The following is a 25,807-nucleotide window of genomic DNA, read 5'->3' on the forward strand; positions in this document are numbered from 1 at the left end:
TGCAAGCTTCCATTCACCACTCACATGGGGTGGGGGGGTGGGGAACCCTTGTTACAGCAGCTGAACCTGATCCTAAGCAGGACAGCAGTCTTGGAGGGGACTTTTCTGTGTGGTTCCCTTGGGTCAGGCTGCTCCCAGAACCACAGCTGTCTGAAATTTTCCGCCCTTCTTCCCATGGGGTGAAGCTAAGCTCTGCTCCAGCCCCCGCCCTCTCTAGGCGTGTCTCTGGAAATGCATCAAGATAGATATTCCCAACGAAAAGAGTCAAGCTAGTATCTTCCAGGGACTTCATCTTGTTCTTTCCTCCCACACACGTGCATCCCCACGCTCTCCCAGAGACGTAGCTTGTTTTGAAATATGCTGTGCTGACTCTTTCCCTGCTAATATCTGCAGATTCTAATTAAATAACTCAGGGAACAGGCTGTCTCACGCATGGTGTAACTTGATTATTGCTAGAAGGATGAGCGCAGAACTGACAAGTTCCCTGCTAAGCTGGCAAGTTTAAAAGCTGAATTTGAGAAACCAACCAAATTCCATGCACACTAGGAAGTTAGGGACCGGGACTTGGCCTGAGCTCTCAGTTTGGGGAGACAGATACTGAGGATTTCCCAGGTGCCTTGTCTGGTCAGTGTAATTTCTTACATGCCCTCCACTCTTATGGAGGCTGCCATTTTATGGGGAAAAGGAATTCTAGTCATACTAACTTTGTTTAAGGTCTTGTAACAACGTATATAGCTCATCTGTTTACTCTGAAGTGTTTGCAAAGGGCCTCATAGGGCTGGTTTAAAATAAAGTGCATTAAGAGAACATGTGAGATTCACTAAAGGCCTACAGATCAGGACATGATGCCATTCAGAAGAGTGTTACAGTCCCCAAGAGGAGGGGCACGCCCACCCCACAGGGCCACATGGAGAAGCCCCAGGAGGAGGAACAACTAAGGCGGGAGATTTTATTGCGGTTCCTGTGGGAAGGAACAGGCAAAGGCAGGATCGCAGGCTTAGGATTGGCTACGCGGTGGGGATAATTTCGGGATTCTGGGGCATGGGGGCCGCCCCGAGTTGCCTGGCATCAGGCCCTGGGGTGATTACAGCTGGTGGATAGTGGCCCGAAGTAGGAGGGCCTGACAGAGAAAGGAGGTGGTAGGGTGCATGCTCTGGATTGGTTGGTTTGTATTTGGAGAGGGGGCCCCTAGAAGGAGGGTTCTTCCTGGGGGCGGGAGGAGGTGGTGACAAGCGAGAGAGGCCAAGTCAGATGACACAGAACAAGGCATGTCAGGCATATGCGTGCAGGGCTTCCTCGGCTCACCTGTCACGTCCTCAGTGGGGCCTTTCCTGCCTACACAACTAGGGAGGCTTGGGGGGGGCGAGGAGGATGCCACTGTAGATGCTATGCCCCTAGCCATTACCCACTTCATCCGCGCAGGGCGTTCGGGGCCCCACCCCTGCTCAGCACCCGGCCATGGCTCCTCCGTCTGGAGGGGGAGTCCCCATAGCGGGCACAAGGTCCTGTGCAATCTCTTCTCCAGCCACTGTTGCCCCAGCCCAGTGCTGGCTGGCCCCTAGCTTGCTCCAGCCACACCCTGGCACTCCTGAGCTTCCTGAGTCCCCCTGTTTCCTCTGTAGCATGTACCTCATCTCATATGCCGTGCTCACTGTCTCCCCTCCACAGTGACAACGCTGCAGGAGCAGCAGAGCTGTTGGTTTTTTGTTTTTGTTTTTTTGTTTTTTTGTCTCACTCTTTGTGCCTACAGCCTAGGTCAGTGTTGGGCACATAGTAGGGGCTCGATAAATAGCGAATGAACAACTCTTATCACTCCCTAGAACATTCTTGTTTGTAATCTACAACATGCACTCACCCAGGGCACATTCGCTGAGGCCCTAATGTGCCAGGCTGGTTCCAGACACCGGGGCACAACAGTGACTGAGGCCGGCAGAGGTCTCTATTCTCAGGTAGCTGACAGCCTAGTGGGAGAGATGGATAAAAAAAAGGAGTGAAATATACATAAAGCCAGGTGGCGGTATGTACAGTGGAGAAAAATAAAGTCAGGAAGAATGTTTGAGCAAATTCCTGAAGGTGTTTAGGAAGCAAGCAATGCACTGGGCAGTGTTCCGGGTTGAGAGGACAGCAAGTGCAAAGGCCCTGAGGCTAAAGTGGGCTGCCTGTGTGAGAGTCTTAATTATTAGTGTGGATTCTTAGTTTTGTCGCGAGTCTATATTTTGTTCATTTGGTAATCCTTGGTTTCACCTTTCTAGCTAATTAGCCTGAGTCTGGGTTATCAGTCTGTTGAACTCAGCAAGTTCTCTTCCAGTGGTTTAAAGTGAAAATGTGTGCATTTGGGTCAAGTTAGCACGTGTTTACTGAGTGGCTTCCCTGGGCCCAGCTGTGTTGGGCATCAGGAAGCTGTGAAGTAAACATGAGGGTCTCTGCCTTGACAACCGCAGTGAGTGAGTGTCCCTGATGTCCTCAAGGCCCTTCCATTCTGCCCCACACCATCTCCTCTGGGTCAGGAGCTCTGACCCTGATGCTCTGTCCCACATTTATCCCGTGTCCAGCTCTGCCTATCTGGGTGACTGTGACTGCCTACTCTCCAGGAAGTCCCTCTTGGTGAGGAAAGCCACCACCAGCTGGAGCCTCAAGCTGGAGGCGGGGCCTTTCTCCACTGCACCCCTCTGATGCCTTTCACCCCATGAGCCCACCACTGTGGGGCTCTCCACCATTCTCTTCCTCCCTCTTCAGCCTTGGGCGGCACGCCAACCATCCCCTCTTCACAAACCCCCAGGAGGTGGGTACAAGTACATGTGGGGACACTGAGGCCACCCAGGGGCAGTGTCCCAGAGCGGAGGACAGATAAGGACTCCCAAGCAGCCAACTCAGTCTATTGTGGCAGTGAGAAGGCCATAAAGATGGGGAGGCAGTTATCACACCATGGCCCCTCCTGACTCTGGGTACCCTGTGTTTTCAGCCTGGCCTGGGCTGGCCGTCCCTCCTTGCTCTGTCAGGTGGACACGCATTCATTCATTCACTCATTTACTTATTCATTTGTCTTGTATTCCTGTTCATTCACCGTGGCTAGATGATGGCTCATCCTTGGAGACCTAGTGCAGATGTCACCTCCTCCTTGAAGACCTTCTTGATTCCCACCCCCTCCCACAGCCTCCTCTGGCCTCACCAAGACCCCCTCCACCCACCCAGGGCTGTGATCACCCTCTGAGTCCTCTCCAGCCTGTGAGCTCTGTAAGGGCTCTGGGCCAGATGCAGAAAGGGACTCAGAAAAATGTGAGGACAGATAAAACACTGAATAGACACAGGCCAGGTGTGGGGCAAGTTCCTCTCCTTCCTCCCTCTAGGACCAGGAGGGCTCCATCATTAATAGGAACTAAGGGACCTGCTCTTATTCCCATGCTGATTTAGACCCTCCACAATCTGAGTTACTTTTTTCTTCAATTTTAATTTATTTTAAACTTTGAGGACATGTCATGATGGTACCTCTTGGTAATGAGAAGCTTAATTATCACTTCAAGGGCGGGAATCCATCTGTTGTGTCTGAGCCAAGGCAGGACAATATGGAAGCGCAGGATGTTGCAGAGAAAGCTAGGGGCTGGGGCCTCCGGGCAGCAGGAGACAGATAGATGGGGGCAGAACTGCCAGGACCTGGGTCGAGCCAGGAGGAGGTGCGAGTCCAGGGGCTTCCACACAGGTGGGGGCAGGGGCTCCCAGTGTTACCTTCTGTCACACCCTGATGCTCCTCCATAAACACACGAGCCCTGTTTCCCACACGGTACCCCACCTCCAGGCCTTGGCAAAAGCTGGGTCCTCCAGCGAGAATACCTTTCCTCTCCCCACCAGCCTTCAGGACGCTGCTCTTCTGTGGCATTTGTTGCTGACCCTGCCTGTCCACCGCCCCCCACCTGTAACCTGACACACGCACCCCATCTATACTTAGCTCACCCGATTGTCATGCCTGAGGATGGTCTGCTCTCTGGGGGACAGCTTCATAGGCTGGCAGACCAAGGTTCTAAGCCCTCTAAGTCTGCCTGACCTTGGGCAAGTCCCTTGTGTCACCGCAGATGGGTCTGGCCACGGCCACCTCACGGGGCACTGCACAACATGAGCTGCTGGAGCTGGAGCATTGGGCTGGGCGTCTGCTGCTCTTTGCCCTTTTACCGCTGACCTTGGGACCGTGGCCCCCAGAGCTGGGGTCTGCTGCAGATCCAATGCCCAGGCGCGCCCTCTCCACTTTCCCAGGAGCCGTCATGACACGTGTCTGTGTCCCTTGGAGAGGTGCCAGGTATCAGCACTGGGAGTCTTCCCTGCCCAACAGCCAGGCAGCCATAAAAGTGAGGATAGGGACGTTTCCTGGGTGCCAGGGTGGGTTTGAATCCTTGCTCTGTCCTTGAGCGAGTCCTCCTGTCTACGCGGGGCTGAAATCAGCAGCTACCTCATGAGGCTTCAGGGAAGATTAAATGTTCCAATGTGTACAGGACCCTTGAAGCAGCGCCCACAGGCCGGGAGCACCGTGGCAGCAGCTTTAGCCCTCTTTTCTCCTCTCCCCTTGGCGGGTTGAGCAGGAGATGCAGTGGGGGCAGGGCTTATGCTGATTCTCCCCACCACTCAGAGCCGACAGGGGCAGGGCTAGGGCTGGGCTCTGTCCTCTGCCCCTCCTGGGCGTCCTCATTCCCTGCTCCTTGGTTGCTAGAAACTCGGCTACACGTGCACCATCTTCAGGGGCCTGTGCCTTGCCCACCTGGCATGTCCCCCAGGAGTTATTCCAGTGTCTTCGCTCCCCACCCCCAAGTCCCCACAGCGTATGCCGTTTGGCGTGTAAGTGAGGGCATGCTCACGCTCTGTGCTTCCTGGACAGTCTGGGGGAGCTCAATATCCCATCCAGTCCATGCTCTGAGAGCCCAAGATGGGGACAGGGTTTGAGTGTTCATTCACACACTAACTTGTTCAAAAATTCTGCATGCCTACTTTGCTGGGTGGTTGCAGTGGCAACAGAGAACACAGGCGAGCTGGACAGAAAGCGCACATTCGGGTGCAGCATGAAGAGGAGGTGAGCGTGCCCTGGGTCTCGTAACCCTTCTCAGCCTTGCTTTTCTCATCTTTAGAATGCGGACAGGAAAACCTTCCTTACAGGGCTGTTGTTGAGGTGAGCTGTAGCCCAATCCACTGCCAGACACTGTCCCAAGTGTTTTTAAACAAATGAACTCACTTAATCCTTATGAAAGCTCTAGGAGGTAGGTACGAGTAGGTACCCCTTTCTGCAGATAAGGAAGCTGAGGCATGGGGTGGTGAGGTCACTGCCCCAGATCACAGAGTCCAGGCTGTCTGGCTCCAGCATCCCGGTTCTTGGTCAGTCCTTGCTCTGGGTGTTCTGTGCCTCTATTTGCCCTTCACTGTGACCCTCAACCACAACATGGTTATTTGTGTGGGCTTTTGTGGCGGCTTGGGGGATGGTTTTCTCTGAATAGTGCTCTCCCATGAGGCCAGCAGCTCAAGGGGCTGTGGTGTATACCTAGCTGGACACCCAGGCCTATACCCAGGCTGGCCACATTGCAGTGTTTGTTGAGTGAGTACCTAAATGTCTGCATGTAAAGTGCATCGTGCTCACCAGCTCATCTCCACTTCGCACCTGGCTGCATGGCTGTCATCTCTACCAGGTCCCCTGCCAAAGACAGCCAAGGGGACTGGAGCTTCTCAGCCGGGGACAGGGAGACCTGTGACTGCCCCACACCTCTCCGGGGCTATCCCGGGCCAATTCACAGGGAGGCCAAACCAGCTTCCAGAGCATCAGTGCACTCCCTGTGTCTGGGGATGTGCAAGTAGGTGTCGAGGGCTTATTTCCTGAGGATGACTTGGCATCCGATGGGGCACTGGGGGTTAGACCGTTTTCAAAGTCTCTTCCAGGCCTGCACCCTTTCAGGAAGCAAAGAGCCAGTAGTTAGAGATACAGGCCGTGGGGCCTGGGTTATAGCAGAGCCCCCTGCTCTGTGACCTTGGGCAAGCATCTCCCTTCTCTGGGCCTCGTGTCTCCATCTGTAATAGAGAGCTAATAACAGATGCCCCCAAATCTAGATTTTTAAGAAATTAATTTTCACATGTATAAATTGGAAGATTTCAGATGAAAATCCAGGTGTGTGGAGCTTTTTGTTGTTGCTGTTTGGTATGGCCTGAGAAGATCCAGCCAACCAGGGAGGATGTTCCCTCAGGGAGTTCTCTACTGGAGCTGAGCCGGAGCTGCCCACTGGACAGAGCTTGTGTCCCCAGCCCTCCGCAGTCCCCACTGCTCCATAAGCCTCCCCCTGCCCCTCCAGGCCCAGCCCCTGGAGGCATCGGAGTTTGTGATCCTAGCAGTAGCCCTGTGGAGCTTCACTTCCTCACCTGGGACACCAGCCACAGCGGGGTCCAGCATGCCCCCGGCCCTCTGAGAATACAGCCCTCAAAGCTGGCCCTGCAGAAGCAGCCAGCGGGCTGGAGGTGGCCAGGCCCGGGACCAGGGGCTCTGGGAAGTGTCCCCAAGGAATACCCTGGCTTCTGACTTCCAAAGCTGCACATCCTGCCTGCCTTTCTCCCAGTCCCTTATGCATCCCTCCATAGGCATTCTGCAGACCCCAGCCATGCCCCTACCAGCGGTGTGACCTGGAAGCTTCCCTAACCTCTCTGTGCTGGGCTTTCTAAACCTGACTCATAGGATTGCTGTGCTTAGCACACAGTGGACCCTCTTTCAGAGAGCAGAAGCCAGTCCTCCCAAAGAGACCTTCTCTTACGTGCAGAAAGGCAAAGCACATGTGCCACGTGGCGCCCAGAGCTGCTCCTTGACCAGTGAGGCTGGTGCGACCCAACCGGTCCTCCTGCCCCCTGCCTCAGGCCTTTCCCTCATCCATGACAGTGATGAGGAGCCAGTCACAATGCCCCAGGAAGTCTGAACTGAGCTTGTGTGACCTGGGTGAATTCCTGTTCCACACAACTGGGTTTCCAGGTCGTTTCAATAAGGACCAGAGCACCCCTCGCTCCTGTCTTAGCTGCAAGCCCCCAGGGACAGGATTTACCAGTTGCCCCACTGCTTTGGGGCTGGGAGATGTGCCCTGGAGGGCACACGCCCCTCTGCCTGATGACTTCAGGGGACTCATGCCCACCCACCCATGCTCCTTCGATCAGGCAGCCTGCTAGAACAGGGTTAACGATCCAAGGCCAAGTACAGCTTTATGGGAAGACAGCCCCGCCCACCGCTGGAAACACTAGTGTGAAACAGGAAGGTCCCAAGTGCCTAGACCCCCATCACCCAGAAGGCAGGGCCTGAGAGTGCGGACTACCCATGGCCAGTGTTGGCTTTGCACCAGAACAGCAGAGCTGAGGAGTTGTGACACAGACAGAGACAGAGTAAAAGACTCACCTTATGGAGAAAGTATGCCCCCCGCCCGGGAAGACAGGGATCACAACAGCAGTGACAGCATGCCTGGGGCCACCCTTCAGCCCCCACCAGCTCCTGATATTATCTGGTGTTACCTCACTTAATCCCCCCACCTAAGGGCGAGAGCATTCGAGTCCCATTTTACAGATAAGAAAACTGAGGCTCATTTAGCTTTTGATAACTAACCTTTGAATGCCCCTGTTCTGACTTCAAAGCCATGTCTCACTCTCTGGTTTCTAGAAGGGGTGGGTCCAGGCACTGGGACGCTCCGTCTTTCACAACGTACAGCCTCGCTCCAGGGCCTGCCATCCCAGAGGCGGCTGGATTAATCCATTTAATCAACTTACTCTAAACCCCCTCGTCCCTTGGCAGCAGCTCTCCCGGCTGCCTGACAATTTGCCAGCTGAGGATTCCTGGGTGAATGGTCAGCGCCCACCCAAACCCACCCTGCTTGGTCGGACAGGCCCCTCCTGGCCTTGTTATTCTAAATCCTCAGCTCATAATTGTACAGAACTGCATTAAAAGACGCCTGCTCACTGGTGCGGGAGGGGGAGTTTGGGGTGGCCTCGTATACTGAAGTTGACACATGAAAGGGACGGTATTTATATCCATAATGGGACTCAATTTAAGGCTCAGAAACTGGTCCCTGAGGGAAATAAAACCTGAGGCAGAGGGCTACAAGAGAACAGCCAAGGGGCTGGACCATTGGGTTGTAAATGTATAATTAAAACAAAAACCAGCCCCCTAGATACCAGTTTGCCCATCAAGGCCAGAATTGACCAACCTGGCAGCCTGGGCAATCCCAGGATGTGATTGCCCGGAATGAGGGCCTTAACTAAGGGTTCTGTCCTCTCAGTCATGGGATGGGCTATGAGGGCATCTGCCCACCTATGCACCCCATGAACTGTGTGGTCCCCGCAGGTGCAGGGCATTCCTCGTGCTCAGCTTGGAAGGCCCCAGGTCATAACAAACAGATGACACATTTGTGGGGTCACACACACGTGTGCCCTCTGCATGGGTGAGCATCCCACAGAGCAGAGCCCTCATCCCTCCCCTCTCCTCTTCCTTCCTGAGCCCCTGCGTGCACCCCACCCCCCACCCCATGCAACACTGGACTGAGCAGGAGTTCTGAGTTCCCTTGGGTTTAGCAAGCATCCTGGCTGGGGGTTGAGGGGGTACCCACTCTGAAGTCATGAATTAGCATGGTGGACTGCGAAAGGCAGAGGCTCTGGGTTCACATCCCACCCCACACCTCACAGCAAGCCCCTTACCCATCCATTTCCAGTCTCTGCTTTCTCTTCTGTAAAGTGGGACACAGTCAGCCTCACACTCAGAGCTGGGGGCATCCTGTGTAAGTTACAACACAGAGCACTGAGTCATTTCAGGCACCCTGGGGGGTGTGCGGCTGGAAGCCAGGCTGAGGGCAGGTGGGACAGGTGAGGGTTCACATGGTCACAGATGTGACAGGGTAGCTGTCTAAAGGACCAGGCTGAGGGTATGTGTTCTAATATGCAGAAGCAGGTACCTGCCATTAGTGAATTCATTAATTAAGGTCATGTTTACTCTCTCGTCTTATAATCATCTGTTTGAACAGAGGCCTTCAGAGTTTTATTAGTGACATTATTGGCTGTCACAGAATGGCTCTGCTCAGTTCCTAAAGTACACCTCTACACAACTGCAATTTTCCATCTGCTCCTGAACTCACTCTCTTGCTCAGCACCTCTCGGTACCTCCCATTGCCTAGTGCCTGCCCCACTCCAGGCCGAAAATGTAAAATGAGGCCCTGCCCACCTTTCCCACCTGTGCGGTGTTCTTGTGGTTATGAACCATCAGTAATCCCGAGCACCCAGGCTGTCTCCCACACCTCTGCACCTTTGCATGTGCTGTTCCTACTGCTCTTCTGTTCCTTAGCTTTGAATCCTCAGCTCCCTTGTCCATTTGTCCCTTATGGCTGGGTGGTATTGGGTGCTCACACAGTAGCCTTTGTCCAGCCCACCCTGCCTTCTTTCTGTGGATGCAAAACTTGGAGGAATCAGGGTTGGTCCAAGCCAGTTTTCCTGCATCTAGCGGTTGGTTGGGGAAAGGGCTTGGGACCCAGTTCTGGCCAATGAGGTATTAGAGGAAGTTTATAGTGGCTTCTTTGAGAGATCTTCCTTCCTGAGAAGAGGTGGCAGGGAAGAAGGTGCCCCCTTGCTTGAGTGTTAACTATGCAGATGTGATGGCTGGAGTGGAGGCAGCCACATTGCAACTGTGAGGGGGTATTAACAGAACCAATATTCTCTCTCTCTCTTTTTTTTTAAGATTTTATTTATTTATTTGACAGAGAGAGACACAGCAAGAGAGGGAACACAAGCAGGGGGAGTGGGAGAGGGAGAAGCAGGCTTCCCACAGAGCAGGAAGCCCGATGTGGGACTCAATCCCAGGACCCTGGGATCACGACCCGAGCCAAAGGCAGATGCTCAACAACTGAGCCACCCAGGTGCCCCAGAACCAATATTCTCTTAATGGTAGAATAGAGAGGTGGGTGGCATCCGAGTCACTGATGACATTGTCAGGCCACCATACCACCTCTGGACCTACCATCCCTCACGTCATCATTAAATATTAAGTGTTAGATGCCTTTGTAGTTTAAGCCACTCTTAGGAGGGTTTTCTGTCACTTCAGCCAAACAAATCTAATGGATATAGCCTTCTAGTGTCAGTTAAAACTTCTCTGTTCTTGACTAGTTCCCCAGCAGACTTGGGTCTCTGCTCCTGTCCCTCCACTCAGCACCCACGAGAGCTGCTCATGAACTATGGTGCTCTGCCTGGCTGGGTGCCTGTTCATATTTGATCTATGAACACCTCTGGGACAGGCCTCTGCCTTTTCTTCTCTGTGCACCTTGAACCTGCACACAATGAGCCTTCATGACACATCAGGGACCTCGCCACATCCCCCAACATGGCCAGAAGTCTCCAGCCATCATAAAGCCTTCCAGTTCACTTTGGCCCAAGCGTTACTTCTGAACCCCGGGGTCTCCTGCAGCCTCTTCAGGGTGAAGTGTGAGGTCTTTTCTAAACAGAGCTTTCCAGCTATCAGCTTTTGCCTCATGCATGCCCTCAAGTGCTGAGCTGTTGATTTATTGTCAGTTCGGCCTCTCCTGCAGCAGACACGGGAGCCCACCATGCAGAGAAAGTAGTGCATGAGCTGAGTTTCAAGGAAGACATAGGAAGGGCAGTGATGGATATATCCCTTTCCAAACTGAGTGAGATATTCTGCATGTTCTAGAAAAAACCTCTGGTGTGCAAGTGGGGTGTAGGGTCCCCCAAGGCCCCAAAGAAACAGATGTCCCCAAATATGGTGGAGGGGTGAAGGCTCTTGGCCTCCCCTGTAGCAGCTCCTGGTGCTGGCTGTGAACAGGGGACTGTCCTGTGGTCACGTGGGCATGACTCTGCCAAGGAAAGTAAGGGAAAAAAGGGATTCTAGGCTTCAGGGAGCTGGGAGGGTGTGTGGGGCCGGTGAAGGAAGTTCTTCCTCCCTTCAGTGCGAATTGCTTTTGTGAGTCTTGTAACGGCCACATGACAGTTACCAAGCCTCAGGCATCCACAGTATACCAGACGTGGGGCTGGGTGCCGCAGCCCCTGTCACATGGACAAGCCACATCATGAGGCTTCCCAGGACACAAGCAGCAGAATCTGGGTTTGCACTTCCAAGCTATATCCCTGTCACCTCCTTTCTTGGAGCCTCAGTCACATCCTCTAAAATGGGGTCATCCATTGCTACCTTAATGGGGTCAATCCCTTGAGGATTAATTTGGGTAATATGAGTAGCCCAGCCTATAGCAGACCTCCAATAGGTACAGCTTGAATCCATTTGGATCTCCAGGTTAGACTAGAATTTTGCAGTGTTATCTGGAAATCCTTTCTTGAAGCTAGCCTAAGTCCATACTGTCACAATTCCAGGATGCTCCATTTAGCCAACTGGAGCAGTCAGATTTTTTTTTTTTTTGATAGCCAGTGACAGAAAACCCAAAGTGGCTTAAACAAGCAATCAAACAACTCAGGAGAGAATGATTTATGTAACTGAGAACCTAAGGGCAGACAGCTTCAGGCGAGGCTGTACCTGGGTGCTTGCTGACATCAGCAGGAATCATCTTTCTCCCCCTATTGGCTTTGCTTACTATCCTCTTTGCAGGTGTTATTCTCAGGTAAGCTTTCCCATTGGGAAAGCAAGATGGCCATCAACAGTCACAAACTGATATATCCCTTCACCCCAACAAAAATAGAACCTTTCATTCCCTATGATTACAGCTGAGATCTGATCCATTGGGATCTCATTGGTCACATACCCAGCCCTGAGCCAATCACTGTGGCCAGGGAGGATAGAATATACTGATTGGCCAGATTGAGGTCAGGTGACCACCCTCCCTAAGGAAACTCCTGAGCTGTTCAACCAGTTTTCCTGGGTGGGAGATTGTGTGAAGCCTGAGAGAACAGAGGTCAGTGTTCCTCTGTGCTTAACGTCCTGGGTGTGCCTGCTCATATGCTCTTCCCACACCGCATTGTCTTCATAGCAGCACTTCTTCCCTTCCCCCACTGCTTCCTTCCATACCATTTCACCCATACCAAAAAGGAACAAGACTTCCTGTTTGAATTCAGGATTCGGGGTCCACTCCCAGCTTCAAGATTTGTGTTTTGTGTCTCACTATAATCATTTATTCAGTCAACAAATGTCCACTGAGTACCTACTATGCACTACTATGAGTTTTCTGGACTTAATTATTCTGGGTAGTGGGCAACAGCCTTCCAAGGAAATGAGTTGTGTCTGAGCAAGCCTCTAGAGGCTAGCTTCCAATCCCACAGTGCCACTCACTGAGTGGTCCTGAGGGAATTCCTTCCCCTCTCTAGGCTTCTGTCTTCTTATCTGTAAAATGAGGCACTGCGAAAATTGAGATCCTGGAACCTTCTCAGCTCTGATATACTGTGGCTGGGTGTTAGAAGTCTCTTCAGCTGAGTCAGCCTGTGAGCACCATGGACAGCGACTACACCCTTAAAGGGGGGGGGGTCGTGTGGTCGCTGTCCATGGTGAGCTGAGCTGAGTCCACAACCATACAATTCTGTGTCTGAATCTTACTTTTCTTGGCTAACAAGAGCACCCAGGGCAGAGGAGGCTTTCTGTGCCTGTGTGGAACCCAAAGCTCTAAGTTCCTGTCAGGTTGTCTAATGCTGCTGCTACAGAAATTCTCTTTGGGGATGTTTGTGAATCCCAAGCCCTCCCACACTGAAAATCAAGTTTGGAACTCTGAAAAGGAAGTGTAGGGAGACCACACAGAGGAGAGGAGAGGATGCTATAGAGGTTCCACGGAGCCCATCCTTCGTCTGCCTCCCTGTCCCTGGAAGAAGAGAGATGCCTGGTGTGTTGGTAGGGGAGGGAGGGATCCTTCTGAGACATGCCCAGTGGGGAGGCCTTCTTCTGGTTGAGTCTAGTTTCTCTTCATTCTTTGAACACTTGGAGATGTGAATTCATTCCCCTGGTCACTCTGTCATTCATTTGTCACTCCACTCAGCTGCTGTTCACCTTATTAATCCATTTGTTCCCTTCTTTATTTAGCTCAGGCTTTTTTTTTTTTAAGCAAGAAGGGAGATTTAATAGGAGAACACAGAGAGCCCAAGGACAAGTAGAGAGTAGAGTAGCTGGTCTTCCCAAAAGATGGGAGCCAGCAAGCGGTAAGACATAAGAAGCCAACTCTGCTACATTCTTTCTACCTCCTGGGGTCACACATTCACTCACCTGTGCTTCTCTTTGTACATCCCTAGAACTTCCCATTTTCAAAGTCTATTGGCTTCTCTCCATTTCCACTGCCATGACCCTAGTCTAAAGTAGTCTGACCCTAGTCTTTTTTTTTTTTTTTTTTTTTTTTTTTTTGCCCAGAAAACTGAAGTGGCCTCCTAATTTTTCTCTCTAAATCTGCTCTTGCCCATTTCCAATCTGTTGGTCTCACTCTCAGCCAGAGTGATTTGTTAGAAATGAAAAATTTATTCAACAGATTCCATTGCTTCTAGGATAAACATCAAAATCCAAGCATGGTGTGGAACTGTACTACCATTCCCCCACATTCAGTGCCCTTTATTGTGGTGCCTTTCTCGGATGGAGGATTATACAGCACCATCCATGTTGCTCTCAGGCATGGGAGAGGGGCTGGTGAACAGTGAAAGAAATCTGAGCACACACTTTAAGAACCAGTGAGTGATTTACCAGTTTTCTTTTCCTTCTTCTGTGATAATGGCAATATTCCAGATAGAGACTGCTCTGTCAGCCTGAGTCCAGAGGGGAAAAGATATGAAGGAGAGCCACATGGACACGTAGCATGAGCTATAAATAAACCTTATTGTAGGCCACTGAGATTTTGAGAATCGTTTGTTACACAGCATAACCCAGACTATCCTAGCTGCTACACATAATCTGTGAGCTCTTGCTCACTACCACATTGCTTTGCTAAAGCACCACTGGCCTTTCAGTACTTACGCAAGTTACTCCCTCCCACCTTAGAACATCTGTCTGTTACTCCCTCTCCTTGGAAAGTTCTTTACTCCCATTTTTGTGCAGTTGATATTTACTCACCAGTGAGATCTTGGCTTAGCTGTGAAGCACTCAGGAAAGGATTATCTGGTCTGTGTTCAGAGTACCTTGAGTTCACCTTCTTTGTCATTAGATATCTTTCACTAAACTATAAGTTCTAGGAAGACAGAGCCCAGGTATTTAGGTCATGCTTTTTTGAGGTCCTACTGCATCCCCACAATGTACCAGGGCCCATGCTGAGGGGCTGGAGGTAATGGGGGTACCTCAGCCATGAGCCCTGTTCCTACAAACCTACCCCATGACAGGGGAGACAGATGTGCAAGCAGCAGCATTTGACCCATTATGATCATCCTAGCAGGAAATGAGTACAAAGAGGCCAGAGAGAAGGCAAGGGGACTTCCTGGAAGAGGGGGCACCAGAGATGGTTTTGAGGAGTATTTGGAGTTGTCCAGGTGGGGAACTTCCTGGGGTAGAGAGAAATGGAGGGATTGTAGAGCAAGAAGTGGTGCCCAAAGTTTCCAAGGCTTGAAAGAGAATGAATCCAGGAGAAGTTGGAACCAGAAGTAAACATCTGGCATCTGTGTTTCTGGGAACACAAGTGAGCATTCCTGTTTCAGCGTCTTTGCAAGTCTGCGCTGTTTGCTTCTTGGAGTCTGTGGATGGTGTCGAAGATAATAGCAGGTTTCAGGCCCTTCCAGACAATGGGTGTCAGTGACGGACTCTGATCTGAGGGTCTGGCAGGCCACATGTGGGCATGTGCTGGCGGCTTTGTTCCAGGACAAAGCAGCGGGAGACACCTTTGTCTTCACTCTGCTTGTTGGACATGTCTCGATGCCTTAAGTTCCCGTCTTTGTTTTCTAAGAACTCACCACAGTTCTTTCTAGTAAATCAAGACTTCCTGTGCACACAGCCCAGCAGTCATTTAAAATTTGCATAAGATGAATAAAATGAAAGAGAGATGAATCACCAAGGCACCATGTCACTGAATATAATGTCTCTCAATATGATCTCATAATTAAAAGAATCTGCAGGTAGCAGGATGAAACCAGATGCTCTATGATAAGGGGCTGTGGTCACTCAGCACTCCCCTGCTCTGGGGAGGGGAGGGGAGGGGTTTCCACACAGGACTGGGGTTTTAGGGCTCTGATGGAACATGGCAGAAAAGCTTCCCAGCCTCCCAGAAGGTGGGAAGGTGGGCAGTGATGCTGGAAAAGTCACTCCCCTTTGTGGCCCTTGATTTACTTGTTAGAATAGAGAGTGCTGTCCCCCAGTGCCAACTTCCCTGGCTGTGAGGCTCATACAATAGGTGGGCAGTTCTTAAAGAAGCCCTTTTATTCTGAGGCATTGTGGCTGCTCCTGATGGTATTATTATTTTCACGCCAGTTGTGAGCTAGACCCTGATGGGCTTCCCACACTGGAAGGCAGACACCCACAGAAGCTGGACCAGACCCAGCACACAAGTTCTCCTTGAGAAAGCTGACCTCTGTGTTGTGGACATCTAGAGGAAAGGATGTCAACTCTCACTGGGGAGGAAAGAGATGGAGTAGTGCAACCAAGGAGGAGTCTTGTGAGCTGAGGCCAATGAGGGGAGGAGGAGGAGGGCAGGCAGAGGAAAGCACGGGAGCAAAGGCCCGCAGGCCCAAATAGGCAAAGGCAGTGAAAGGAATACCATCCTTCTGCCTCAGAGGGCTATTTGGATCAGGCACAATGGGGCCATTTCCAGTATTCTCTGGACTAGAGGGTGATGTGAGCTCCTGCCTGGCCTTCTGTTAGTTGAGCTGTTTTCAAGTCTAGCACAGCTCACCAGCATAGGGTAAACATGAGCCTGCCCACCCAATAGATGGAAGCAAAAGGCCTGGTCAGATGGTGAGCAGGCAGGGGCCAGCTGCAGCAGACTGGAGGCCACGGGAGGGGGCACTGTGGAAGCTGAGGCTACATGCTCCCAGGGTCTAGCTAAGGTCTGCTCCAAAGCCAGCAGGCTCCTCCCTAGGGCCCCGGCCTTTCAGACTAGCCAGTGCCTGCTGGTGAGGCTTCAAAACTTGCAGGCCAGAGCTGGATGGGCTCTCCAGATCAACAAGTAGGTATCATTAGTGTGCCATCTCAGATCGACCAGCCAGCAGGGCCCAGCTGAGGAGTCCAAGGCTGTGTATGTGATTCATGTGAAATAGTGCTGCAATCCATTAGTAGTGTCTGTAGTGGGGGAGGATGGGGAGACCTGTATTATGGATACCAGCCATTTGTCATTCCTGGTACATCCCTTTATTTTGCATATGGAGAAACTGAGGCCCAGAGGGAAGAATGCCCTCATCCAATTTCCAGTCCTTTCACCTCCAGTTTGGCCTCTCCAAACTTCTTGGTATGCACTGTTACACGAAGTGAAAACAGTGAACTGTGTGACAAGGAAATCATACTAGATCTGTCCAGATTCACACAGTGTTCCTCTTTTTTCTCCTTCGCCTGTGTCTATTTAATATTTAATGTGTTTTGTACATGATAAAGGATAGCAAAACAACAAACATCTGTGAGTCCACAACTCAACTCCAAAACTAGAACATTCCCAATAGCTTGCATCCATGTGTTTGCATCTTATCCTAACCTGGAGGTCACCCCTTATCTGCCATTTTGTGTTTGTCATTCTCTTGCTCATAGGCTTACTGAATAAGTCTAAACATTATATTGTTTGTTCTTGAGCTTTAAAAAATTGTTTTCTATACTTAGATTTCTAAAATTTGCACTTTTTTTACTCTAAGCTTTAGCTATGCTGTTGTGTAGCAGTAGTTTACTTTCACTAGTGTGAAAATAAATTGTATGACTCTTCTGCAATTTATTTTTGCATTCTCCTGTCAATGAGTATTTAGGTCATTTTTCTCCCCACCCCCATTATTAACAGTGCTGCTATGAAATCTTCTTGTACATGCCTTGTGTAAGACCGAGGAGTAGATTTACAGCGTTATAAGGTATGTGAATGGTCAACCTAACAAGAAAATGCCAGGCCGCGCAGGCGTACGCCCACGCAGCGCTTAGACGTCCCACACGAGCGTCCCGTCTCCTAGTAACCAGCCGCTGCCCGCTTCTTCATCATTTAATTCTTACTCCCTGCCTGCGGCCGCCGCACCCACATAGAACACGCATGCGCAGGGCTGTATCTCCTCCTGCCTTCTTCCTTCGGCTCTAAAACACCTACTGCTTCACTATTGCAGCTTTGTTGCAATTTTTTCCCCCTCGGGATACGGTACCGTTTTGGACCCAAGTTCAGTGGACTCGTTACTCCCTAGAGCTGCTTTTGGGCACTGGGAGGTTGTTGAGCTCTCCAGCCGTAGCCAGGAGCCGGTTTTCGGGGAGTCTCCTAGGTCGGGTTCTGCTGCTGCATCCTCTCGGAAGAGGGCAGTTCTGTTCGGGTGAAATAGGTAACTAGATTTTTATAGCTGTTCTCTGATGATCTTGATTAAGCTTGCACCTCTATTTCAAAAGTAATTTCACATTTGAAGAGACTAACAATTCCTGTTTTTCCCAGCAATCAAGTTGAAGAAACATTCCCACTACTTAAAGAGGTACCTGCAAAGTATATTTATTCAACCATCCCAATGGGATTTTCCCTTAGTAAATCTGCTACTCAGGTATCTGCTATGCATATGGATTCAAAAGTGGATGATCATTTGATGCGAGGGACTGAGAAAAGCAAGTTGGAACCAGTGACTCAATTATTTCAAAACACCAAGAAAATAAGATTAGAAGACACAAACGAAGAACACTTTACAAGAAGTAAAGAGATTGGCTCAGGATCTCTTTCAGAGAAAACCTTGGGTTCTGTGGTATATGTTAAAGAAAATGATGGAATGGAAATGACAGATGTGGAATGAAGTTATTTGTACATACTGCCAAAGAAACCAGAATTTGCTTTTGACTAAGAGAGCATGTTGAATGAGAACTTAACCTTATCAGAAAAATCTAACAAAATGAAGGTAGACAATTGCTTATTTTTCACTATTTATGAATCACATTAGACTTCACTTTTTTGATACGTATTCAAAAAAGTTAATGTTTTAGGGGGAAAAAACTTTCCAAAATTCAAAGCAAAATTTTCTGGTATTCTATCCTTGTCAAAAATCAGAATTTTTGAATAACAGTATTTAAATGGTACCAAAATATTTTAATTGTAATGTATTTCTTTAACAAGTGATCAAAAAACAGTGCCCAAACAATTTGACATCTGTATTTCACACTATGTGTGGTATACCAATTTTGTAAGATTTATAGTTTGGAATTTTGCTTTAGGGTATTTTATCTTCCTGCATTTTTGCATTTCTGTTCTGTAAAAGATCACTTCAGGTAAACTCTACAAAAGACCAGTAAATTACGTACCTTGAGAAGCATTTCACATTTTAAATCCTTTTAAAACTGTTTTCCCCCACAATGAATTCATTTCAAAATTACAAAATAGTTATTTCCAAGTATAATAGTTTATCTTATAGATACTACCATTTTATACTAATATTTAATATAAAAAAGCAGCCTATTAAAAAAAAATTCTTGTTTTATATATATCAGTTTGCCGTTCTTACTGAAATGTCTAGTAGTTTGAGACAGCAGTATTGTCCCAGGTATTGAGAGATGAAATTGAAATCATTTTGTGTCTGGACATATAGTGACCTGTAACTATATTATGTATGTTTTGAACATTTTCCTCTACTTTAATATTTATTGGCTATTTCTAATGCCCAATTGTGAGTAATCTCCATAATATTCATAAAAACAAAGATGAAAAGGCATCTTCTTTTAGGGGAAGCAATATTTTATAAAACAAAAAAATACAAATGTGATATATTTGTAGGGAATATTGAGCTTAGAGCTAAATAAAATTGTTGAATGGGAAAAAAAAAAAAAAAAAGAAAATGCCAAAGTGATTTTCAATGTGGCCAGACCAGGTGTCACACTCAACCACTACATATTCCAGTTGATCTGTATTCTCTCAAATCCTTGGTACTATCAGATGTCTTACTCACTGTGAGTCTAATTGTTATGAAATATCTCGTTGGGACCTTAACTTGCACTTCCCTGCATCCTAGTGAAGTTGAACAGATTTTCCCATGCTCATCTGTGCACCCGTTTCCTCCTCTAACACATGCCTGCTGTGATCTTTTTGCTCATTGCTTCTCTTCTTCCTGTGGATTTGTAGTTCTTTATGTATTCTGGATACTAATCCTTTGCCTGTTGTACATATTCCAGATGTATTCTTGCTTTTTGTGGTTTGTCTTTTCACCGGTCATTTGGTAAAAAACAAATTTTTAGTTTTATTGCAATCAAATCTACCAATTTTTGTATGCTTAGTGAGCTTTTTATACCTTGTTTAAGATATTGTTCCCAACCCCAAGTTTGGAAAGATATTCCCCCAGAGAAAACTCCTCTTAAAGTTTTCTCTTTCAAATGGAGATTGTTGATGTGTCTGGAATTATTTTTTGGGATGTGGTGTGAAGTAGGGATCCAACTTCATTTTGCCATGTGGATACTGACTTGTCCCAGCACCATTTACGAAATGGGCCTCCTTTCTCCAGTCACATATCAAGAAGCCTTTTTAAAAATCCTAAGTATGGAGGCCCTCAGATCCTTGACAATTTGTAGCACACCCTGCAGTCATGCCTATTGTCTGTGTATTCTTCCCTTCTCCCTCTTTTTACCGTTGCAATTTCCGGTATGTGCAAATGCCCCAGTAAGCCCTGTGTAGCCATCTGTAGATGTTTTTGTGAGAATGAGGAAACATGAGCACAAAGGAGAGGCTGAGGTGGTAATGACAACTGGGGTGGCCCCAACATGGAGTCTGGCTCCAACTCTCTGAAGGCAGGTCCTGTGTTCCTTCCACTTGGTGTCTGGCTGTACACAGTAGGGCTGGTAGGTTGGGACCTGGATCCCTGGGGTTGGCAGTAGAGCAATCAGACCTGACAGCCTGCCTTTTCATTTCTGTCCCATGGGCTCCAGTGAGCTGGCGTGAAAGTCATTTTGGCACATTTCTCCTAAAGGCCTGAGAAGCTGTTGCTGCTTCTGCTTCTCACCCCTGTCATTTTGATGATGAAGCACCTAAGGTTTAATAGACTCCTTTCTCTCACTGCCTGCCAGCTCCTTGCCTGGTAAGGGGATGGAGAACTCTGGGAGCAGCACTCTATCACCCTCAAGCCTGGAACAGAGTTGTATCCTTGCCAGGAAGGCTCCTCCTTTGCTCTGGGGTGTGCAGAGTCATGGCCTCTGATGTTGTTAATGACAGGTCATTTCCATAGCACTTGTGATGTGCCAGGCCCTGGCCTGAGCATTCCGTGGGGCTCAGTGCTCCTTATACTTACAATGCTCCTTACAGCCCCATAAGGAGACACTGTTTTTACACCCATCTTATAGATGAGGAAGCTGAGGCTCAGAGCCATTATGTGACTTGCCTAAGGTCATGCAGCAGGTCAGTGAGTGAGCTGGGATTTGAACCAAGACAATCTGGCTACAGACTCCGTGCTCTTTACCACAACATTACACAGTCCCTTCGGACCCTGACCAGGCCCCCAGCTCTGCCTCCTGGTTACTGGTCTAAGACACCAGTGCCCATGGGGCCCCTCCCAGAGTGTAAAAGAGCTTTACCCCTGAACCCTGGATCCATGGTGGATCTGGGCCTTCCCTGGGCCTCCCAGGCCCTGGAGGATGCTCTCCCCAGCTTCTGAGGCTAAGCGAGGCCACTTGTTGCTTCTCCTGCCTGCTGCAGGGGTGTCCCAGCTCCCAGCTAGAGAATTCTCTTTTTTTCAGGCTCTAGCACTTCTGAGAAGGGCCCTAAATTCTGGGCCCTCAATTAGAGGATTTCAGATAGCAGGAGCTCCCAGGTAGACCCTGCTTTGTGGATCCTCCTGTGTCCCAGGGAACAGATTTCTGGGGCCACCTCAAGGCAAGGTATTTTTGACAAACATGTGTCACCTGCGTGAGACTTGTAAGCAATTATGCCACGGCTGTAAATCTGGGCTTGTGCTGCTGAGTATAGTACCAGCTCCTAGAAGTGGCTAAAGCACATCACTACCAAAAGTGTCTCTGTGGTTGTCAGACAGTGGGGGATGGCAGGCTGCTTCAGGATACATGGACTCCCAGTCAATGGCTCTATGCTATGAAGGTCCCACGGCTGACCTCTTTCTCACCACCCCATCCTCCCTTCATAACCTTCACTGGCTCCCACTGAATGTCTCACAGTATGGACGTTATTGCACCAGGTCATGCTAAGTTCTCTGAAAAGAAATAAAGCAGGAGGAGGGTGCAGAGAATGACTCATGCCATTTGGTAAGGAGTGATCTATGGGTTGTTTGACAAAGCCTGAAGGAGGTGGGGAGGGAGCTGTGTGGGTGTCAGGGAAGAGCATGCTAGTCAGGGGAGCTGCATGAGCAAAGGCTAGGAGGTCAGGTTGGGTCTTGTGGGTTGGAGGCAGGTGTGCCTGGAGTGCAGTGAGAGGTACGAAGCTGGGAGGGAGGGTGGGCAGTGGGACCACCGTGTCATTTGGCGAGGAGTTTGGGTTTCACCCTGAGTGTCATGGGAAGCCACTGGAGGGCTCTGCATAGGGCCAGTAAGCAGTAGAAGAGGCCAGATGGCTTGGGCACAGCCACTGCCAGGAGGACTAGTTGTAACTGTGCTCACTGCAGCTCAGGGTCCGATCTATAGAGCAGAGATGAGGTGACAGCAAACAAGAGGGCCAGGTGAGATCCCCGGGGTCAGCCCACCCATCTCTCTACAGCCAGGTGTCTGCCCGTAAATCCTGTAGCCTGTGTGCCCAGAATTCTGGGATAGCTGTATCAGTTAGCTTCTGCTGCATAACAACCACTCCAAAATGTAGCAGCTAAACAACAGCCATTTACTTAGCTGAGCAGCTAGCTGGCTGGGCAGGTCTTCTGGCCTCTCTCAAGCATGTGTGGTCGATGGCAGGGGCCAGCTGATTGCCAGCTGGCTGTTGGCTGGGGCGACCAGGGGTGGTGGCAACTGGGCTTCATGTCTCTCATTCTTCCAGGAGGCTGGCTGGGCTTCTGCCCATGGTGGTGGCAGGGTCCAAAGAGGGAGGGCACTCAAGGCCACAAGGCTCTCTGAGGCTGATGTGTGGAATTGGCACAGCATCATTTCCACATTCCGTTGGCCAGGGCAAGTCATGGAGCCAGCACAGATTGAGGGGGGTGGGGGGACTAGACCCCACCTCCTGATGGGAATTGCTGCCCAGTCACAGTGCAGAGGGTGCAGAGACAGGGAGGTAGAGAAATAGGGCTATTTGTGGATCAACCACCGTGTCCCTCGTTCTTGAGGGAGGAGCCAGGGAGGACCCAGGGAGGAGCCAGGGAGGACCCAGGGCCCCAGGACAGTTGGCTGTGGCTGTGTCTCTGTTCGCCTGAAGACACCAGAACTCTGACCCTCCAGGGCTAGGCAGAGGAGGCTCAGACCATTTGTTACTTTGTCACTTAATGCCACCCAGCCAGCAGAGATAGACCCATCGGTCCCCATGGCGGTGTCTTTCTCTGGGATGCTTATACCCACGTACTGCAGAGATCACATGGAACATAGCCTGCTTTTGGCATCACCTTTTTCAGGAAGCCCTCTGGCTCTCCAGGCTTCCTCTGGGTCCCCCAGGCTCACCAGCTAGCCCCTGTCGTAGCAAAAAGTGCACTGTGTGGCCATGATTGGTGCATGTGTGAGTCAGAAAGGCTGGGGTTTGAGGCCAGAGCTGTGTCCTGCTCATCCTGGATCCCTACAGCTGGGAGTGACACTGAGGATTAGGCCAGGGAGGTGTGGGTACTGGAGACCTGCGTTCAGTGCTGACTCCCATTTAGTGTCTGTAAGGGGAGGTGGGGGAGGGTCTGGAACAGGGGAGGGAGCCCGGCCTGCAGTGGGGATGGGGGCTGCTGGAACAGATGCTGGGGGCAGAGGGCAGCGGCAACAGTGCAGTGAAGCAAGGGCAGATCCCACGGTCCTCTTCCAGACGGCCAGGACTGAGTCTCAAGCTTTGGGCACAAGCACCAGGGCAGGAAGGCGACCTGCAGGAGAGCATGCAGAGAACCCACTTGGAGTGTTCAAGGGCAGCTCTGGACAGATGGAAAGTCAGGCAGGGCGTGCCACCCCCCCCCCCCCCCCCCCCCCGTGGAGAAGAGAAACATCATCAACCTTTGATAAAATAGGTAGTTTCCATGTACTGGAGTTTCTGTCGCCTGAATTCCAGTTTACCCCAAATAAATATTATTAGCATTAAAAAAGAAAAACAAGCCAACTAGGAGGTGGCAACTCTGAACGCAGCACGGTGTCTGCCATCGCAGCACAGGGGAAAAAATCTTCATCACCCTCTCATGCACACCAGAGACATGGGAGGGAGGGGGTGGCGAGGGGAAGTGGTCTTCAGGAGGTCGCAAGGGTGCACCTCACAGGGGCCCACAGTGGGTTAAGCCAGCCAGGCCTGCAAGTGTGCCAGCTTACTCCTGCCAACCTGGCATCGGCCCCGCTGCCCCAGGTTGGGCCAGGCAGTCTCCCTTGGGGAGAGAGCTTGAAGCTTTTGCAGTTTGTAGTTGTCTGTTGTATTTAGAAACCCAAGCATCTCGGAGTCATAAATTACCTTGAACTAGTTTGCTAACCCGTGTGACTCTGTGCAGTGCCTTTTCAAAGGCGGCCAGTTATGTAACTGGCTGAGTGAGGCCGGGCCCGGTCCCCTCAGCGAGGCAGTGCATGCTGGGTCTGGCAAGGGGGCCGGCCACCCAGGACAATGGGGCCAACGCAGGGAGATGCTATGGGTCTGTGCAGTTCACCGGATTTCCGTGGAAATGCACTCCCAGCAAGGAGCAAGGGTTGCGAACTCATGAAGCCGGATTCTCACTCCCAGAGCATGGTCATGGGATCCGTGCCACATGGAAGGGGCAGAGAGCACCATCTGGTTCAGTACCCCCTGTGATATCCCTGCTAGAGGATCAGCTCCTGCTTGCACCCTTCCAGGGACAGGAGCTCATCACTGCCTGAGACATGTCACACTGATGGGAAGTTAGTTTCCTGCTAATTCCAGCTGTCTCTTTTGGGGACATGCCTGAATCCATGCCTGCAACAGCCTGGACAGAGTAGGAGGCCATGCAGGGCTCTTGGCCAGCTAGTACGGCTCTCCCAGCCTTTCCTCCATGGCCACAGCCCTCTGGTCAGAAGAGGTGCTAATGGGGCCAGCTGGTTAGACATGCTGAGCGTTATCCCTGCACTGCAAGCTTATTGGCCATGCCCATGTTGACATAAAATTTTAATATCAAATTATGCAAAAGAAACATGTCTCATTTTCTTATCTCTAAACAGAGCTCCAGCCTCCCCCCTGTTTTTGTATTCAGAAAGCAGAGAGGTGACTCACACATGCTGGGGTCATACAGAGGAGATTTGGGTGTAAAGGGAGTCTCTGCTTGTAACATGGGATCAAATTCCATGATCCTCTGGGTTTCCCTGAAATTTACTGGGGAAACAAGACCAATTTGATGTTCAAAACCAGGCTTCAAACAGAATGGGACAGCTGAAACACCCCCAAAATGGGCAAAATACATGGAATAAGTTGGAAGACACTGAACATCAGGCAACAAAGGACAGTGATCCGTGAGAGGAGGGAGACTAACAAAGTGATCTCTGTGGTGCTTTGGGCATCTCCCTTGGGAGAAGGTCCTGGCCCAAATTGGCAGGTGGCATGTGTGTAGTTGGGGAGGGGAGGGCAGAGCCCAGAGAACTCTCTGAATTGAAGAGGTGGAGCTGAGTGTCTGGGAAGACCAAGGAAGCTAGAGCTCACGAAAACAAGTACTGGAGAGGACTGCACTGCACAGAGGGAGAACTTGGGACATCTGCAGAGGGTCCCCCTTGGGCATTCAGTGGAGTATTGGCTAGGACACTGTGTGAGAGAAAACTACTAGAGCCCAGGGAATTAACTACCCAAAGGAAGCCAGAGGCAGTGCAGTGCCCAGCACCCACCTATGAACAAGGCATAGTTCCTATTCTCACCAGCCAGACCGGAATACCTCATGATGCCCGGGACATCAGCCAGAGGATTCTACACAGACTTGCCCCAGTAGGGGGAAACGATTAGCCCTAAACCAAGCACTGCTGGGTCCCACCTAACAACCTTAAAAACAAAACACCAAAGGATCAAACTGTTTCCACATAACTTAACCATGACCCAGAACAAAACTCAAGATGATTTAGAGGAATACAAAGATATCCAGCAAGGTAAAATTCACAATGTCTGGCATCCAGTGAAAAGTTTTCTGCCATGAAAAGAGGCAAGAAAATATGACCCATATGAGAAGAAAAATTAGTCAGTCAAAACTGGCCCAAAATAGATACTGATGCTAGAATTAGCAGAAAAGGCCTTTAAAACTTATTATAACTGCATTCCATATGTTCAAATGGTTGTGTATAAACATGCAAGATATTTTTTTTTAACTTGTAGAGATTAAAGCTCTAATGCAGTCACAAAAAAATATTCAAATAATCCAAAAAAAAAAAAAAAAGCTTAGGAAAAGTAGAGAAATAGAACAAAGAACTAATGGGATGGAAAGAAAACAAATAGATTTAAGCCTAACCATTTCAGCATTCATATTAAACGTAAATGGTCTAAGTACCCTAACTAAAAGGCAGTGATTGTCAGATTAGATGTTTTTAAGAAGCAAGAACTAGATACTGCCTACAAGAAACACCTTAAATATAAAGATACAAATATGTTAAAAGTGAAAGGATGGAAAACATGTAACACACCAGCCACAAGAAAATTGGAATGGCTAGATTAATATCCAAGTAGATTTCAGAGCAAAGAATATGACTGAGGACAAAGAAGGTCATTCCATA

General features: G+C 49.8%; 2 protein-coding genes across 2 annotated transcripts in view; both read left to right on the plus strand.

The window, feature by feature from the left end:
• Positions 1-25,807, plus strand: part of IQSEC1 (IQ motif and Sec7 domain ArfGEF 1) — a 384,351-nt gene that overhangs the window by 147,191 nt on the left and 211,353 nt on the right.
• LOC118356772 (uncharacterized protein C2orf15-like) lies at positions 17,485-18,374 on the plus strand. Its single transcript, XM_035726408.1, has one exon. The coding sequence runs from the start codon at positions 17,554-17,556 to the stop codon at positions 17,827-17,829; it is 276 nt and encodes a 91-aa protein (XP_035582301.1). The 5' UTR covers positions 17,485-17,553; the 3' UTR covers positions 17,830-18,374.

This window comes from Zalophus californianus, chromosome 1, assembly GCF_009762305.2.
Source record: "Zalophus californianus isolate mZalCal1 chromosome 1, mZalCal1.pri.v2, whole genome shotgun sequence".
NCBI classification, from domain to species: Eukaryota; Metazoa; Chordata; class Mammalia; order Carnivora; family Otariidae; genus Zalophus; species Zalophus californianus.

Coding starts and splice junctions, on each gene's coding strand:
- LOC118356772 (XM_035726408.1), top strand. CDS start 17,554: ATGGGATTTTCCCTTAGTAAATCTGCTACTCAGGTATCTGCTATGCAT.